This window comes from Vulpes vulpes, chromosome 1 (genome assembly GCF_048418805.1).
Source record: "Vulpes vulpes isolate BD-2025 chromosome 1, VulVul3, whole genome shotgun sequence".
Lineage (NCBI taxonomy): Eukaryota > Metazoa > Chordata > Mammalia > Carnivora > Canidae > Vulpes > Vulpes vulpes.
Genome location: NC_132780.1, coordinates 200,567,738 through 200,585,816, shown reverse-complemented (window position 1 = coordinate 200,585,816; position 18,079 = coordinate 200,567,738). Strand labels below are relative to the sequence as shown.

The following is an 18,079-nucleotide window of genomic DNA, read 5'->3' as shown; positions in this document are numbered from 1 at the left end:
CTAATTATTTAAGTTTTGATGTTGGCACTTTTTCAAAGATCTTTTCCAAAGATCTTGATGGAAAATTTTCAAACTACAGGCTGTATCCCTTCTTCAGATGGTATTTAAAGTTTGTCCAGGAGACTCCTGGGTAGCTCAGCAATTAAGTGCGCCTGCCTTCGGCCCGGGGCATGATCCGGAAGTCCTGGGGTCGAGTCCCACATCGGGCTCCCTGCATGGAGCCTGCTTCTCAATCTGCCTGTGTTTCTGCCTCTTTCTTGGTGTCTCTCATGAATAAATAAAATATTTTTTAAAAATGAGGTTTGTCCGGAATGAAATCAGTAACAACCACCAAGTTCTCAACGTGCTCAGGCACTAACAACGATGTCATGACTGACACCTGGCTGATAGTGCTTAGAGGGAGGACACATTCTGGTAACAGAAATGTATCTAGGGGACCTCTTCCTTTTTCTTTTCCAAAGCTTAGCCGAGATTTGGTCACCATGAAGAATGCTACTCAGGGTATCTGAGTCACAAGTAAAACCTACCTGTATTAGTCTCCATCCATTGTGATTATACCAATAGGTGTAACTTTCTACTTTGTCATTTCTTATAATGTGGGCATGTTAATGCCTTTACATGTTGAAACAGACACTATTATAAGTTACTCTTCTCTATCAGAGTCATTTATTTTTTATTAATGTGTGTAGGTGGGTTATATTATCCATGAATTTCATATCAAGAAAATAAAGACTTGGAATGCCTGGATGGCTCAGTGGTTGAGTGTCTGCCTTCTGCTCAGGGTGTGATCCTAGGGTCCCAGGATGGAGTCCTGCATCGGGCTCCCTTAGTGGAGCTTGCTTCTCCCTCTGCCTGTGTCACTGCCTGTCTGTGTCTCTCATGAATAAAAAAATAATAAATTTTTAAAAAGTAAAGACTATTTCAGAAAATGCATGCTATAAAAAGGTGATAACAGGTCTGATAGGGTTTACAAAATATTGAATTTAGGTATTAGGAATAACTGATTTTCCTCTAAACAAAGAAAATCCTGGTGCACTTTCCTAACAAATATTAATATGCTTGTAGATAGGGAAGTGGATAGGAGGGAGATAATTGTGTAATTGACATTAAGTGAGGATAGTTTTATGTTTTGTAGGGTGTAACTTTACATTTTGTACAGAGAACACAAGCTCTTGAATTAAACTACTTGATTCAGATCATGGATCTACCTTTTTTTTTTTTAAGATTTTATTTATTTATTCATGATAGACACACAGAAAGAGAGAGGCAGAGACACAGGCAGAGGGAGAAGCAGGCTCCCTGCAGGGAGCCCGACGTGGGACTCCATCCCTGGTCTCCAGGATCAGGCCCTGGGCTGAAGGCAGCGCCAAACAGCTGCACCACCCGGGAATCCCAGATCTACCTTTTTTTTAAAAAAAGTTTTTATTTATAAAGATTTTATTTATAAATTTTTTTTTAATTTTTATTTATTTATGATAGGTACACAGTGAGAGAGAGAGAGGCAGAGACACAGGCAGAGGGAGAAGCAGGCTCCATGCACCGGGAGCCCGATGTGGGATTCGATCCCGGGTCTCCAGGATTGCGCTCTGGGCCAAAGGCAGGCGCCAAACCGCTGCGCCACCCAGGGATCCCTAAAGATTTTATTTATTTCTGAGAGACACACAGAGAGAGGCAGAGACACAGGCAGAGGGAGAAGCAGGCTCCCCACGGAGAGCCCGATATGGGACTCGATCCCAGGACCCTGGGGTCACACCCTGAGCCCAAGTCAGATGCTCAACCACTGAGCCTCCCAGGTACCCCTATTTGTTTAGAGAGAGCACGAATGGGAGAGGCCAGAGGGAGAGCAAGAGAGAATCTCAAGCAGACTCCACGCTCATTACAGAGCCCTGTGACCCCAGACCATGACCTGAGCCAAAATCGAGAGTCAGAGACTTAACCAACTGAGCCTCCCAGGTGCCCCAGGTTTACTATTATGTCATTTTGAGTTAAGTAACCCAGTGTCTCTTTGCCTCAATTCCCCAGTGAGTAAAATTAAAGTCATAACAGGGTTCTTTATAAGAACTAAAATGTTGTGACGCCTGGGGGGGGGGGGGGGGCTCAGCGGTTTGGGGCCTGCCTTCAGCCCAGGTCGTGGTCCTGGGATCGAGTCCCGCATTGGGCTCCCTGCATGGAGTCTGCTTGTGTGTCTGCCTCTCTCTGTCTCTCATGAATAAATAAAAATCTTAAAAAACGAAAAACTAAAATGTCTAGCACATCCTACAGCAAGATAGTTTTATGGTAAGTGTCTTAGGGATCCCAGGGTGGCGCAGCGGTTTAGGGCCTGCCTTTGGCCCAGGGCGCGATCCTGGAGATCAGGGATCGAGTCCCACGTCGGGCTCCCGGTGCATGGAGCCTGCTTCTCCCTCTGCCTGTGTCTCTGCCCCCCCCCCCCATCATAAATAAATAAAAATTAAAAAAAAATTTTATGATAAGTGTCTTAGAGGATGAACAGTATCTGCCTAAAAAGAGAACGTTCTAGATAGCAAGAGAACTGTGTCATGTAAGAGACACATATTCTTCTTAAGACTTTAGGTTCAAAAAGATAAGGAAAAACTTGCCCAATCAGTAGCCCCAGGTAATACTGATATATCTGTGGAAAACAGCAACCTTATTTTTTTCCCTACGTGACAAAATAACTTCTTGAGCACATGAGACTTGGTGTCGACTGAAATCCTGGAGTTCCTTCTTCATGCAAAGATTCTTCCTTAAGGAAAAAATTACCTTCCCGCCCGGAAAATACACCGCAAAGCCGGCGCGACACGCTTCCGGGGGGCAGCGCCGCGCAGAGCGCCGGTCACCCGGGGCCGCCGAGGCCGCAGTCGCGCGCCGCCCGCCGCATCCGCGCGCGCTCTCGCGAGATCTGCGGCCCTGACGTCAACCGCGCGGAGCCGCTCGCGAACGGACGGGTGAGCCGGCGCCCCAGACGCCGGCGGGGGGCGGGGACGGTTGCCGTGAGGAGCGCAACGTCCCCCAGTGGTTGGGCGGGCTGCTCGCGACCGGAGCGGCCTGACGGGGCGGCGGGGCCCCTTCCCCCGAGCCTGCAGCCTCCCGAGTCCCGACCGCGCCCGCGGGGAGCCGGACCCGCCGCAGTCCGTGAGGCGGCTCCGTGACGAGGCTCCGTGACGAGACTCCGTGACGAGACTCCGTGACGAGGCTCCGTGACGAGGCTCCGTGAGGCGGCTCCGTGAGGAAGCTCCGTGACGAGGCTCCGTGAGGCGGCTCTGTGAGGAAGCTCCGTGACGAGGCTCCGTGACGAGGCTCCGTGACGAGGCTCCGTGACGAGGCTCCTTGACGAGACTCCGTGAGGCGGCTCCGTGAGGCGGCTCCGTGACGAGGCTCCGTGAGGCGGCTCCGTGAGGAAGCTCCGTGACGAGGCTCCGTGAGGAAGCCGAGGCGTCACAGGTGATGGCGGAGCCCGGGGTGACGGCGGGGCCGGCGGCGGCAGACGGGGCCGCAGCCGCAGCCGCGCCCGCCCCGCCTTGGCTCCCGGAGGAGCGGGGAGCCGCCCCCGCCCCCGCCCCCGCCCCCGCGGACAGCGGCCCCCCAGCCCCGGTGGGAGGCGGCGGGCGTCGCGGTTGCGTAGCGCCCGGAGCGGGGCGGGCGGAGGCCCCGCCCCCTGGCGAAGGCCTGGCAGCGGCACCGGAGTCCGTGGCAACGGACGGCGGCCTGGAAAATGGGTGTGGGAGCGCCGGGGCGCGCGGGCCGGGTGGGGGGGGCCCTCCGGGGGCGTCGGACGTGCGGGCCGAGGAGACGGCCCCGGAGCTGCCGGCCCGCGACGGCCTCGCTTCGGCGGCGGCGGCGGCGGAGGAGGAGGAGCCCAGGATGGAGACAGACCCGCAGGGAGCGGGAGAGCGGGCCGGGCGGGAGGGTGCCGGGGCGGCCGCGGGGCCCCGACGCTCGAGCCCGGATGCGCGCATGAACCCCCTGGAAGCCATCCAGCTGGAGCTGGACACGGTGAACGCGCAGGCCGACAGGGCCTTCCAGCAGCTGGAGCATAAGTTTGGGCGGATGCGTCGCCACTACCTGGAGAGGAGAAACTACATCATCCAGAACATCCCCGGCTTCTGGGTCACGGCCTTCCGCAACCACCCGCAGCTGGCGCCCATGATCCGCGGCCAGGACGCAGAGATGCTGAGATACGTAACCAATTTGGAGGTAAAGGAGCTCAGACGCCCCAGGACCGGCTGCAAGTTCAAGTTCTCCTTCCGAAGAAACCCCTACTTCAGGAACAAGCTCATCGTCAAGGAGTATGAGGTGAGAGCCTCCGGCCGCGTGGTGTCTCTGTCCACGCCCATCGCCTGGCGCCGCGGCCACGAGCCCCAGTCCTTCATTCGCAGGAGCCAAGACGTCGTCTGCAACTTCTTCAGCTGGTTTTCAGACCACAGCCTTCCCGAGTCCGACAAGATTGCAGAAATTATCAAGGAGGATCTGTGGCCAAACCCACTGCAGTATTACCTGTTGCGCGAAGGAGTCCGCAGGGCCAGGCGTCGCCCGATTAGAGAGCCCGTAGAGATCCCCAGGCCCTTCGGATTCCAGTCTGGCTGAGCTCTGCCGTGGAAGTGTGCCCAAGGCCCCCTGCCAGCGCCTGCTGGGCCTGTGCTTGGACGACGGAGACGGCTATGCCTTCCTCCTTCTTTTTCCCTCCCTTCCTGGCGTTTCTACAACCTTTTGCCTCCGGGCATTCAGTTTTCGCAACCTAAGATTGAAACTTTCAAGGCCGCCCTCCTTCCTTTCCACTGGCCGTCGTCGTGCCGTTCTGCATTACCGGCTCGCGCTGCGTGGCCAGGATTCACGTCGCTCCTCAGCCAAGCAAATGATGCTGTAACTTGCATTACTTTTTGTGCACTGCATGGACCGTTTGTTTCCAGGGCCTTTGGTCTGGCTCTTAACCATCTGGAATTCTAGCTTTGCCTAGGGGCTCATTCTGCCCACCTTGCTCTGTAGTACAGGCATGGAGCCCATGCAACACTTGTGGGGCGGAGGGAGCAGCAACGCGCCACTTGGTCTCTGATTTATGCGACCCCACTGCTCCTCTTGCACCTGTGGTCACCTCCTACTGCCCACTACTGGCCATGCCCGCCCACCTTGGGCTGCTACCTACTGGTGAATACCTTGCAGATTATTGTTGGCCCCATTATGTTGTTTCTGGTCAACAGGAATCCCTAGAACTGCTGGTGGACCCAGGGTTCCTGCCAGCATACAAAAGACCTTTCCATTCCTCCCCCCGAAAGAACTCCTTGATTCCTCAGCCCCTCTTCCCTCCACTTTCATGATCTAGAACAATGTCAAGCTAGTGGTTAAAGTGACAAGTTAGACCTCATTCTCGTGGCAGGAGCAAGGATGATGATGTCCATTCTAAGTACCAGGCTTTCTCAGCCTCAACTATTAAATTCACACAACACCTAGGTATACCTCTTGTGCCTCTTCTCCTTACCCTGAATGTGATTAGATGCCAGGGTGGCAGTACACTTTCCCTCCATCTGTCTCCTGTGTCTTTAGGAAAAAAAGTTATATTTCAAAAGCATCTGCAAAAGCAAGCCTTTTATTTTAATTTGGCTTTAGCTCTTCATTATTTATGGACAGGTGTCCTGTAAAATAGTCCGCTGGAAGCTCTTCCCTCTGCTCTCTTTCCAACCCTCAGCCCTCTTCAGCGACACCTAGAGGGCTTAAAGGGAGACACATCTAAATGAAAGGAAAAAGGATACCTAGTACATGGTGGATGGAAGTAGTAGTTTTGATGGGTAACCTGAGCGAGGGAAACAGAAGACCACAGTCAAAAATGAGCAAGATAAAAATTGGGCTAAGATTAAGTAAGACTGGCTGACAGAGCCTTCAAATTAGAGGTTTTTTTCTGTCAGTAGTAATGGGAGGAGAAACACTTTCTCAGGATTTTCATGGGAGAATGGAAGGAGATTGGGAGTGTTAAATGTATTGCGTAGATAAGAGTTATTTAAAGAAACAAAGCAACTTTGAGTGCCTTCTCGTTTTCATTTGATTTAATTTATGCAGAAGATTAATACTGTGTTGTTATTTTTCTAGTGTTTATAGTAAAATAACTTTCTGCTTACTGGGGAAATTTGAGCTGTACAGGCTTTCTTTTTGCTTTCAATTGGGAATGGCTGAAAAAATAACAATTTTACTTTCTGGTAAGATACAGAGATTTACATGAAAATGAGATTTTTTGACTTCTTGTTTCTGTTTAAACTGTATCCTTAGAAATATAATTTGAATAAGTTGGTTTTGTCAGATTCTGAAGACTGGGAATTGTCTTCATGGAAAAAATAACCTACAACATATGTTTGGTTTGAGTGTCTTACTTGATCATTTACCCTGGTAATAACAACTTAGTGTAATTGATGTGTCTTTTTTCCTAAATATACTTTGTGAGATTGCTCTGTCAAACTGGAAATGTACCATTGGCATATTTGTTTTTCCTTATATGTGTTGTAAAATAAAAGCATGTTACTCTGCTAGATTTCTTATTCTTCACTCTGCCCACAAATAATGCATGAAGTAATTGTTCACAATAACAACAGATTATAGGATTATTAAAGTTCTAAACATAGCTAAACAGACATTAAGACATTCTTACAAAAGTAAGGAACTAGGGCACACTGCTGTACCTTGCAAGGTTGGGAGGGTTGTTGCTACAGGTTTGGCTTTAAAATGTTAACAATTATAAGTGCTTACTCATGATGTCACTTTTTTTCCATATAGCTTGTGTAGCACCACCACTTTAATTCCTTAAAGCTTCCATTTCTGTCTCTGTAAGTGATATTCTAAGGTCATTCAGTTCTTTTTTTTTATTCACTTGCTCATTTAATAAGCAGTTTCTATCATAAGTTGTAAATTCTTCTATCATACTTTCTCAGCTGTAAAAACTTGTTTATTGTTTTCTTCAAACCTCCCTGCCTTCTGTTGTGTCAGATTTTTCAAGGCCTGAGAGATAATTTGTCTGCCTTCCAGTTTTTCTGTTCCCCTTAAAGAAGATGAAATGTATTCTATTCTATTCTATTCTTTCTATTCTATTTATTTATTTAGAAATGTCTTTTCAAGTACTTGGTGTACTTACAGGGACTTCTGTTCCAGAAAATAATATATAATTCATGAACAGCGAATTCCACAAATATTAATAAGGCATTTTGTCAGGCATTAGGAAGATAAGAAGAAGAAGATAAAGTCATTCCTTTTATTGTTAAAGAATTGGGGAAACAGTGATACAGTAAAATGCAAATACATTTTTACAGGTTTTTCACTCTTTCCCTTTCTAGCTAGTTTGGAAGTTTGTGAAGGCAAAGAGATGATGGGGTATCCTTTGTGTCTCTCACTGCTTCTAGCATGTTTTGCACATAGTTGTTACCAGATATTGAATGACAAAGTGAAAACTCAAATGGAAAAAAAGAACAAAATATCCTAGTACCCAGAAAGACTTGATGAGGTAATGGGAAGAAGATGGTTTTTTCTTTTTTCTAAACATTTTATTTATTTATTCATGAGAGAGAGAGGCAGAGACACAGGCAGAGGGAGAAGATGGCTCCCTGTGCAATGTGAGACTTGATCCCAGGACCCTGGGGTCACTCTCTGAGCTGAAGGCAGACGCTCAATCGCAGATGCTCAACCACTGAGTCACCCAGGCGTCCCAAAAGATGGTTTTCAAGGCACTTGTAAAATTGGTGTAAAAAATCTTACAAAGCCCTTAAAAGCAAATTTCTTGTTTAAGTGATTAGAAAAATCTAAACCCTATATATTTAACATCTCCCTTGCCATTTTACCAGAGCATTACGTAACTTTGGATCAACTTATATGTGCTTGGTTTTTGTATATTTTAAGGTGACTTACACTGGAGATAGAAGAGAGTTAGACTCTAGACATGTGCTTCCAGTACAGTAACCATTAGCCACCAGTGGCTACGAAGCACTTAAAATATGTCTAGTCCAAATTGAGATCTGCTGTATAAGTATAAAATACACACTGAATTTCAAGGACTTAGTATGGAAAAAATGTAAAATACCTTAATTTTGTATATTGATTACATATTGAAATAATGCTGTTGATATATTGATTAATACTAAAAAATACTTACCCTTTTTTGTGGCTACTGGTAAATCTTAAATTACATCGCACAGCATGGTTTTAGGCTTCTTGAATATCTCAGAGTGTATAAAATACACATGAGTATTAAACTTTCTCCCTATGAATTTTTTTGTGACTTTAAGACAAGGGTTATCTAGCTAAAATTTAAGATGGGTAAAGTATAGCTAGAGGCCAATGGGTAAAAAAAGGCTAAAAATGGAAGGTCTCTTATCAGCTTCTCCTTGAGTACCTAAGACAACATACTCAGTACCTTGGAAAACATAATGTGTAAAATTATGGATATAAGTATATCTGGGTCCCAAATTGGCCCTGATCGTTATTATATTGGTTATTTAAAGGAGTCTCTTAACAATATTTAGAACCTATATCTTCATGTTTTTCTAGAATAAATTTTAATGTATATTTGGTTTATAAAAGTACATGAAGCTCAGAAAAGAACATTTCAGTCATCAAATTACCATTTTGTGTATGTTAGCATAGGCTCTAAAATTTAACAATTGGCCAGACACCAGAAAAAAATCTGAATCTAGCATTTGTCAATTCAATGCTTACCACTTGAAGCATATTTTATTTTTGAAAAGTAGTGTGGCCTTGCAGTGCAGTCTTGCAGCAATTATTTCGCCTTGGTTATTAAGGTTGTCTTTGCTCTTGAGGAACTCTCTGTCTCACTGAGGTATCTTTCCTTGAATGTTTCCTCTTCAGCAAATTCACATACTCAAACCAGTCATGTGCCCAAGAAAACAGGATTAACATGGCAAAGAGAAGGTGCCAGAGAAGATTGGGCCTGTCCCTTCAGGGCCAACTTCCCCCGCCTCAGTACAGAGCTGAAGTCCTGGATTGTGGATGTGACATATTTATCCACTCATTATGCGTAGGGAGGTATTTGTGAGCAGTGCTTTCTGCATGTTTGCTTGAAGGGCTTTGTTTGAGCTCTGAAGGGCCACTCTAATCCATTTCCTCTGCCCTCTGGGGTTCTCCAGACTTGCAGGAGAGCTTCTGCAGGCCTGACAGGCCACATTAGGAAAATGTCTACTTTCTGGCTTTCACTTTTTCAGGATTTGCATTTAATGTAATGTTTTTTGAGAATAGGTCAGGAAGAAGTGTTCTATTAAAAAGGGCCACTTAAGCTGCTAATTTTTATAAATACCAACATGTCTTATTAGTGGCCTGAAGAGACAGGGAAGACACGCTAGCTTTGTTTTATTTATTTAAAGATTTTATTAAGTAATTTCTGTACCCAACATGGGGCTGGAACTTAAAACTCTGAGATCAAGAGATGCACGCTCTACTGAGTGAGCCGGCCAGGGACCAGGGCACACTAGCTTTAAATTGGGATTAAGTCACAGTTTTACAGTCTACTACCTAACGCATTAACCGAAATAAATACCTTTTCTGAGCTTTGGTTTCCTTGTCCACAATACAGGGATGATGATACCTGTATTATAAACTAATAATCTCCCAGGATCATTTGGAGAATGCCATTATAAGGTTGTAGAAAACACATTTGAGAGTTTACTAGGTGCCAGGCACTGTGCTAAGGTCAGAGTGTGAAAATGCCAAGGACAATGGCTGGCATGTAATATAAATATTAATTTCCATTTATCTTCCTCTCCATTTTAATTTCACATTTATTTTTTTTTTAAAGATTTTATTTATTTATTCATAGAGACAGAGAGAGAGAGGCAGAGACACAGGCAGAAGGAGAAGCAGGCATCATACAGAGAGCCTGACGTGGGACTCAATCCCGGGTCTCCAGGACCATGCCCTGGGCTGCAGGCGGCGCTAAACCGCTGCGCCACCGGAGCTGCCCTAATTTCACATTTAATTTACATAGTTATCTAGCCTAGTATTTCTCAAACCCAACTGCCCATTATTAATAGCTGGCGAGTGTGGCACCTGGGTGGCTCAGTTGGTTAAGCATCTGACTCTTGGTTTCGGATCAGGTCATGATCTCCAGGTCCTGAGATCAGGCCCCACGTCGGACTCCATGCTCAGCACAGTCTACTTGTTACTCTCCCTCTGCTCCTCCTCTGCCCTCTCTCTCATAAATAAATAAAATCTTAAAAAAAAAAAATAGCTGGTGAGTTTTGAAAAAATTCTGCTATCTAGGTTCTACCCTCAAACCAGTTAAATTAGATACAAAGGTACAGATTTGAGAATCATGGATAATCTTTCCTTGGACTCCTCAAGTGAGGGAACCTTACTCCCTTCCCAGTTTTGTTAAATTTACTTAGAAATGCCCTGCCTTGTAACATCCAGCTATTGCCAAGCAGGCTCTCAGCACCCATATTTTGACCCATGCAGTCTTGCAGAATGTAATTACCCTGGTTCCACAGAGTTCTTTTAAGTCCTTAAAGATCATCCCAGATAATCCCGTCCTCCTAACAGCTCCCTGCCCCCTCCACCACCATCACCACAAACTTGGCTAGATAAAAAATCCTTCAATATTCCTTATCCATGGTGTATGCTAATAAACAGGATTCATTATGTCAGTGTTTTTCCTAAAGTCAAGTGCCCTGAACCGAACAAAGTAACATCCAAAGTAAGACTGCAATTCTTACCACCTATACTTTACAAAGTATATTTCCTTAAATGGATCTTGTGAGAACATTAGCTTTTGGGGCAGCAATATTATCCTTTCCACGTCTAGTAAGATTAACTTTACCAAACCCTTAATTTTTTTTAAAAGACTTTATTTCTTCATGAGAGACAGAGAGAGAGAGAGAGAGAGAGAGAGAGAGAGAGAGAGGCACAGGCAGAGGGAGAAACAGGCTCCACGCAGGGAGCCCAACATGGGACTTGATCCCGGGTCTCCAGGATCACATCCTGGGCGAAAGGCAGTGCTAAACTGCTGAGCCACCGGGGCTGCCCAAACCGTTAAATTTTGAAGTATTCAAGTGATGCTGAATTAGGTTCCTTTATGTTCTACTTCACTGAAGTTTGTGCATTGAAGATACACTTTACATGTATCTATATTAATTTTTATTAAATTGTATTAAGTTTATTTTAATTATTTGTGTTTGGATGATCAATTATTCCTAATGAGTAATTTTACCTCCCTAATTTCATGTCATTTGCAAATCTGGTCTGTAGCCAGGTCATTGCTTAAGTTCTCCCAGGAAGCTTCCTTTCAGAGTAACACAGCCTCTTTAGGATCTTTCTGTAATATGGATCCACCTATTCTCCTCACTCCCACCCTCAGTTTAACTTTGTCCTCGGGCATCAGCAAACAAAGTTGGTACCTCTTTATAAGTTAGGAACGATGTCCCCTTTAGGCTGAGGGATTAGAAAGTGTGCCAATTCCTCCTAGATGCAGTCCATACCTGATGTACTTTCAGTTTCCCTTATCAAAAAAGGGAACAACTTCTTAGTAATATTTTTACATTGTTGAGTCTTTTTTTTAACAGCAGTATTAATATTTTAATATTACTTCAACTGTGGTTTGAAAGTCACCAAAAATAGAAAATACAAAAGTACACAGATAAAGGAATAATTGATTATTTTGGTCAACTTTTATCAAGGTAACAATAATACTCATATTTAAAAGATTGTTCTGTAACTGGAGACTTTAGGAAGTAAGTAGGAAGCACAAATTATGGTGAAGAGTTGCCAGTGATGTTATTTCCTACAGTTCTAGATAGACCCAGTTGGGACATTACCCCCAAATGACCACATACATAGAAACTTCAGATTCATGTACTCCTCTACAAAGTTCTAGAAATATGGGTCTTCTCATTAAGGGCTTTATTCCAGCACACATTTCTGGAGGATGATGTCTACTAATCGAGCAGAGGTTTGCGTTGCAGAACCAGCCACAGCAACTGAATGGGTGATTCACGTTAAGCCTATACATGTCTTCTGACCTCGTAGTAACTTCATTTCCAAGTCTTCATTTCTTTAAGCTTCAGACTCTGATTCTAGCACAGCAGCTTAGTATTGGGAAATGAGTATGTTCTCCACTTGCTTTCTAGTCCGTGTACTTACCCAGTTTGAATCCATTTACATTTTCTTGATCATATCGATAGTAGCTAACGTTGAGTGATAAATATGTGATCCCTACCACCTCACTGTTGTGTGTTAGCCCTTTCTTTGGTCATTTAAGTGACCAAAGATGTTACTAAAAATAGATATTCTTTTGTTTTGGGGATTTGTCATTGTTTTCTTTATTAAAGTATAATTTATTTGCAGCATAAGAATGTTCATAGCAGTTTTATTTGTCATAGTTGAAAGCTAGAATCAAATCAATGTCTACCAAAGGTGAATGTGTACATCATGATGTATTCATAAATGGCACATGACTCAGCAACAAGAAGGAACAAACTACTGATCATGTAACAACATGGATGCATCTCAAAAACATTTTTATTTTTTATTATTTTAAAAAAATATTTTATTTATTTATTCATGAGAGAGACAGGCAGAGGGAGAAGCAGGCTCCATCCCGGGACCCCAGGATCACGCCCTGGGCTGAAGGTGGTGCCAAACCGCTGAGCCACCCAGGGATTCCTCAAAAACTTTAAGTGAAGGATACCAGAGAAGAGAGTACATTCTAGGGGCGCCTGGGTGGCTCAGTCCGTTAAGTGTTTGACTCTCGAGTTTGGCTCAGGTCATGGTCTCAGGGTTGTGAGACTGAACCCCAAACTTGGGTCCACCCTTAGTGCTGAGTCTGCTTAAAATTTTCTCCCTCTGCCCCCCACCTCGCTGTGTGCTAGCAGTCAATAAAAAAAGAGTACATACTACATAACTCCATATATGTGAAGTTCAGTGGTTTGGGAAACTTAACCACAGTGATAGAAATCCAAAGAATGGTTGCCTCAGGGCTGTAGAGTAACTGGAAAGAAGCATGAGCAAACTTTCAGGGGTGATAGTGAGGCACCATTATCTTGATTTGGGCGATGATCACACAGACGTACCCATTTGTTAAAACCTGTCAAGGTGTACAATTAAGAGTCATGCATTTTAGTGAATGTGAATTATAACCATAAATTTAAAAATACTGTCATGAATTCAAAAATTGGAATTCTATTTGCCCATTTCCACTATTTTGACTTTTCTTCTGTGCTTAAATAAAAGCTGTTGACTCTGGGGTGCCTGAGTGGCTCAGATGGTTAAGCATTTGCATTTGGCTCATGTTGGGACCTCCACATCTTGGGGTCTAGCCCCAGTTGGGCTCCCTGCTCAGCAGGGAATCTGCCTCTCCCTCTGACTCCACCCCCCACCACGCTCTCTCACGTGAATAAATCTTTAAAAACAAAAAGCTGCTGACTCTGTTTGCAAGTTCTTCTGCTTGCTGTATAATTTCATTTATAATCCCAATTTTGGAAATACTTTTTCTTTTGTTACTTTCCTCCTTCAATTCTAGGTAGAAGTTGCTCTCTAGAGATTTCCTTAATTTACAAACTAAGAAGTTTTGTTATCCTCTCATCACTGAAGATGTTGATCTGCTCAGGACGTATAACCGTAGGCAGTGCTGATATACTCAACATTCTTGCTGGGTTTCCCTTTTTACTTCTGCACATTCAGATGCTACATGACGATTCTCTGATCTTATTTGGACCTTTTTTCTCTGACTCTTCAGCTTCAACCTATTACTCTCCATTACCCTAATGTCGTAGGTTGCAAAGGGTGGTCCCCAGACCAGCAGCGTGAGGTTCACTTAAATCTTGTTAGAAATGCAATCTTGAGAACCCCATTACTGCCCTGTGGAATCTAACCTGAGTGGAATCTAGCAACTGTATTTTAACCAGCACTACAGGTGATTGTGATACGTGCTAATGTTTGGGGATCATCTGCCCTAAACCCTACTGCTGCTCCTGCTTCATCTCTTTTTTTAAGATTTTATTTATTCACGAGAGACACAGAGAGAGAGGCAGAGACCCAGGCAGAGGTTTCTTACTGCCTGGGATGGAGCCCCTGCTCAGCGGGGAGTCTGCTTGGTCCCTCTCCTTCTGCCTCCCAGCCCGCATGTACGCACATGCTCTCTCTGTCAGATAAGTAACTATAATCTTAAAAAAAAAAAAAAGAACAGAATTAGCCAAAGTAGTTCAAATGTTTTATATCCTTCTGGAATCCGGCTGCTGAATGGCACAGAACTCAGGGTATCACTGTGAAATGTAGAGAATGTGTTATGGAGGCTTGAGTCAACTGGGTGATAACTTAGAACAGCACTTGAAACTTCATTGTCATCCTCTTCACCAGGCTAAGCTCTAACTTCCCTTAGCACAATAAAGGGCTGTGTTGAGATGTTCAGTACGTGGTGACCTAGGTCTGTGGTAGAGACGACTTCCTCCCTCTAGTGACCAGGAACGAGAATACCGTATCGTAGTCACAAACATTTACAAACCTGACTCTAAAGGTGTATGTGGGCTTCTTCCCAATAACTGGAAGTCTGCCAGTTATTATTTTTTTTTTTTACAATATTTTTTTTTTTACAGGTATTACTGGTATTCATTAGGGACATTAGGGAAGCTAGATACCCTGCAATGTGAGGGACAGTGTCCCATACAGAGTAATCATCCAGTGCTAAATATATAGATGACAAAATCTAGTATTTAAGCCTAGAACCTAATACCATTTTACATATATAAATAATTTGCACTGTTATTTATTGTTTTTTAAGTAAGCTCCACCCCCGACTTGGGGATGACTCAAGAGTCACATGCTCCTGGCTGCTATATGTAAGTGATAAATCACTAAATTCTATTCCTAAAACCAATATTACACTCTGTGTTAACTAACTGGAATTTAAATAAAAACTTGCAACAGGGCAGCCTGGGTGGCTCAGCAGTTTAGCGCCACCTTCAGTCCAGGGCTGATCCTGGAGTCCCAGGATCGACCCATGTCGGGCTCCCTGCATGGAGCCTGCTTCTCCCTCTGCCTGTGTCTCTCTTTCTCTCTCTTTCTGATGAATAAATAAAACCTTAAAAAAAAAAAAAAAAAACTTGAAACAAAAAAGAGTCATATGCTCTACCAAATGAGCAAGCCAGGCCCTCCTTTCTTCCTGCAGTGTTTTAAACACTATTTTTTTTTTTTTAAATTTTTATTTATTTATGATAGTCACACAGAGAGAGAGAGAGAGGCAGAGACACAGGCAGAGGGAGAAGCAGGCTCCATGCACCGGGAGCCTGACGTGGGATTCGATCCCGGGTCTCCAGGATCGCGCCCTGGGCCAAAGGCAGGCGCCAAACCGCTGCGCCACCCAGGGATCCCTAAACACTATTTTTTGAAAGCAACTTATTTTATCTACTGTAAAACATTGTAAGATACACCATTATCTAGCACTAAGAATGAAAACAAATGCTAATCAAATTCTGACACAAAACTTTCTAACATTTACAATTTTTGTGTTACCAACAATCAACAGAGTAAAAAGGAACCTACAGAATGGGAGAAAACATTTGCAAATCATATATCTGAAAAGGTTAATCTCCAAAATATGTAAGGAACTAGTGATTCTAAGGTACAGCCATCTAACTACTATATCATGTCATTTTTTTAAAAAAAAGATTTTATTTATTTATTCATGAGATACACAGAGAGAGGCAGAGACACAGGCAGAGTAAGAAGCAGCCTCCTTGCAGGGAGCCTGACGTGGGACTCAATCCTGGGACCCCAAGGTCATGCCCTGGGCTGAAGGCAGGTGCTAAACCGCTGAGTCACCCAGGGCCCCCCCTCATCATGTCATTTAATGCAGGCATGACTTCTTTTTATTGCACTAAGTCTTTCCCCACTTCCAGCTATTCTGTCTCCCGACTCCCAATTTGTGAGATAAAAAAATTGAAACTAAGGGGTTTAAATGATCTGTTAAACATGTTATTCTGGATCCTCTGAAAAGCAGAAGTCAAGCTGGGATTAAATATACAAAGGTCTTATTAGGGGAAAATGACTGTGTGAGTGAGATGGGGAGGGAGCCAGAAAAAAAAGACGGGAGAGCCATCTGTCCAGGAAGCAAATCTGATTGAGTGAAAAGGGGAGCAAGAGAAAGTTGGGTGGAAGCGACCTAGACTCCTGTGCCATCCAAGGAAGATTCAGCAAGGCCACCAGGGACTCCTTGAGGCATCCAGAGTCAGCTGTTGGCTGAGTCCCACATCCTCTAGGAATGGTCTTGCCTTCGTACCCTAGCCACACTCAGCCATTGGCTGGAGGGCTCATAGGAGGTATGGCCGGAATGCAAAGGAGACTAGAGATTTCAGGGTGCAGCATTCAGGCCCTTGAGCAATTACTCTCCTTTTATTAGGAAGGCTGGAAGGTGCATTTTCATGGCTACCACATGAAACTTCACACTACATTGGTGCCAAAGCCAGATCCATCCTTGACTCATACCTGTAAGAAATTCAATTAGCCCAGCATCCTCTTTGAATGTGAAGGGCTTCTGTTGCTGCTCAACTTAATTCTGGGCTTTGGAGCCCTGGAGTGGTGACTCATTTGGTCATAGGGACAGAACTCCTTCCATATGTTAAGGGTAATTTAGGGGAAATTGTTTGAAAATTCAGTATCTTTTGGCTGTAATGGTCCATGAAATACACTTTAAAGAAGAAAAAAAGGAAAGATGGAAACGGGGGTGAGGAAGGAGGAAAGCAACTTACGGAGAAGGGTCACCCACCTACATTACAATATTGACCGTTACTCTGAGAAGAGGGTAAAGACAGGTTGGGTGAGCTTACTATTCCCATTTTTTTTTTTTTTAAAGTAGGCTCTGTGCTCAACATGGGGCTCAAACTCACAACCCAGAGATCAAAAGTCACATGCTCCATTGACTGAGCCAGCCGGGTACCCCTTAGGATTCCTATTTTATAAAATGTGGAAATGGAGGAAATGGAGATAAAAAAAGTTAAACCACTTGCCCAAATTCCCACTGCTCATGAAGGCAGAAATGGAACTCCAGCCCATGTCTTTTGCCCTCCTCCAGTAAGACTGGGTCTACACAATACCAATAAAGAAAAAACAAATGAACAAAGGGAATGTTCTCTCTGATGGATTGAGAACTCTTGACTTTAAGCCTTGAATCCAGGATCATGAATTCCTGCTTCTTTTAGTGTTCAGGCACTTCCCCAACGACTGTTAGTATCTTTCTGGATGGGCAGAGGGGAACAGGACAGTAAGACATAACATTAAATTGGGATGGTCATATAGTCTTACTTCTAAGCAAGCACCTTTACATTTTACATGTTGGGTGGAATTGCAGAAAAATATAATAAATGAGTGTACAGGTTCCTGAGTCAGATTACGGCTCTATCACTTGTGTGACTGTGGATAAGCAACTGGGTTCCTCTTTGCTGCAGTTCCTTCTAAGGTAACGTAGGATGAAGTCATAATATTATTACCTCACAGGGTTATTCTGAGGATTAAATGAGATAACACATTTAGAAAACACTAAGTAAATGTAGGCCCTAATGAATATATAACCAGAAACCCTATCATTCTGAAAAAACATGCCGGGCTCCAGCTCCAGCTGGGGTGGGTCTCTCGAAGGAAAGGCCGGCATCGGCGAATGAGGGGACGCACAGAGTCAGGGTGCAGACATCTCCTGATCATTTCGGAGGGGCTTTATTTATACCATTTTACATTGCCTTGTTTTTCCAGTTTCTTTTTTAGTAAATAATTACATTTTACATTTTATCGCAAACATCTTAATCATTCTAAAGATTAAGAAACATCTTTTTCATATGAAATATTTTTCCTTTCAGTTTCGACTGCTATAATGAACATGACCTTTATTGATTTCTTGAGAAAGCAGTGAGTGTGATGTAAAAGACAAAAGTGCTAGAGCGTGGCCTATTCTAGTGGAAAAACAAGTCTATGGTAATATGGTTACATGAAAGGGGTTATTATTTTAAAGGTTATATACAGAAATGTTTAACTTTCTTCTATCAGTTTACAGTACCCACCACCTATTTTATCATGTGTTCCACTGGTTAACTGTTGTCTCTGTAACTTGACGCTTAAG

The 18,079-nt window shown here is 44.0% G+C and overlaps 1 protein-coding gene across 1 annotated transcript; it reads left to right on the top strand.

Moving 5' to 3' along the window:
• The first annotated feature begins 2,967 nt into the window (after positions 1 to 2,967).
• Positions 2,968 to 6,512, top strand: TSPYL1 (TSPY like 1). The gene has a single exon (XM_026005836.2). The coding sequence runs from the start codon at positions 3,445 to 3,447 to the stop codon at positions 4,582 to 4,584; it is 1,140 nt and encodes a 379-aa protein (XP_025861621.2). The 5' UTR covers positions 2,968 to 3,444; the 3' UTR covers positions 4,585 to 6,512.
• The last annotated feature ends 11,567 nt before the right edge of the window (positions 6,513 to 18,079 follow it).

Coding starts and splice junctions, on each gene's coding strand:
- TSPYL1 (XM_026005836.2), top strand. CDS start 3,445: ATGGCGGAGCCCGGGGTGACGGCGGGGCCGGCGGCGGCAGACGGGGCC.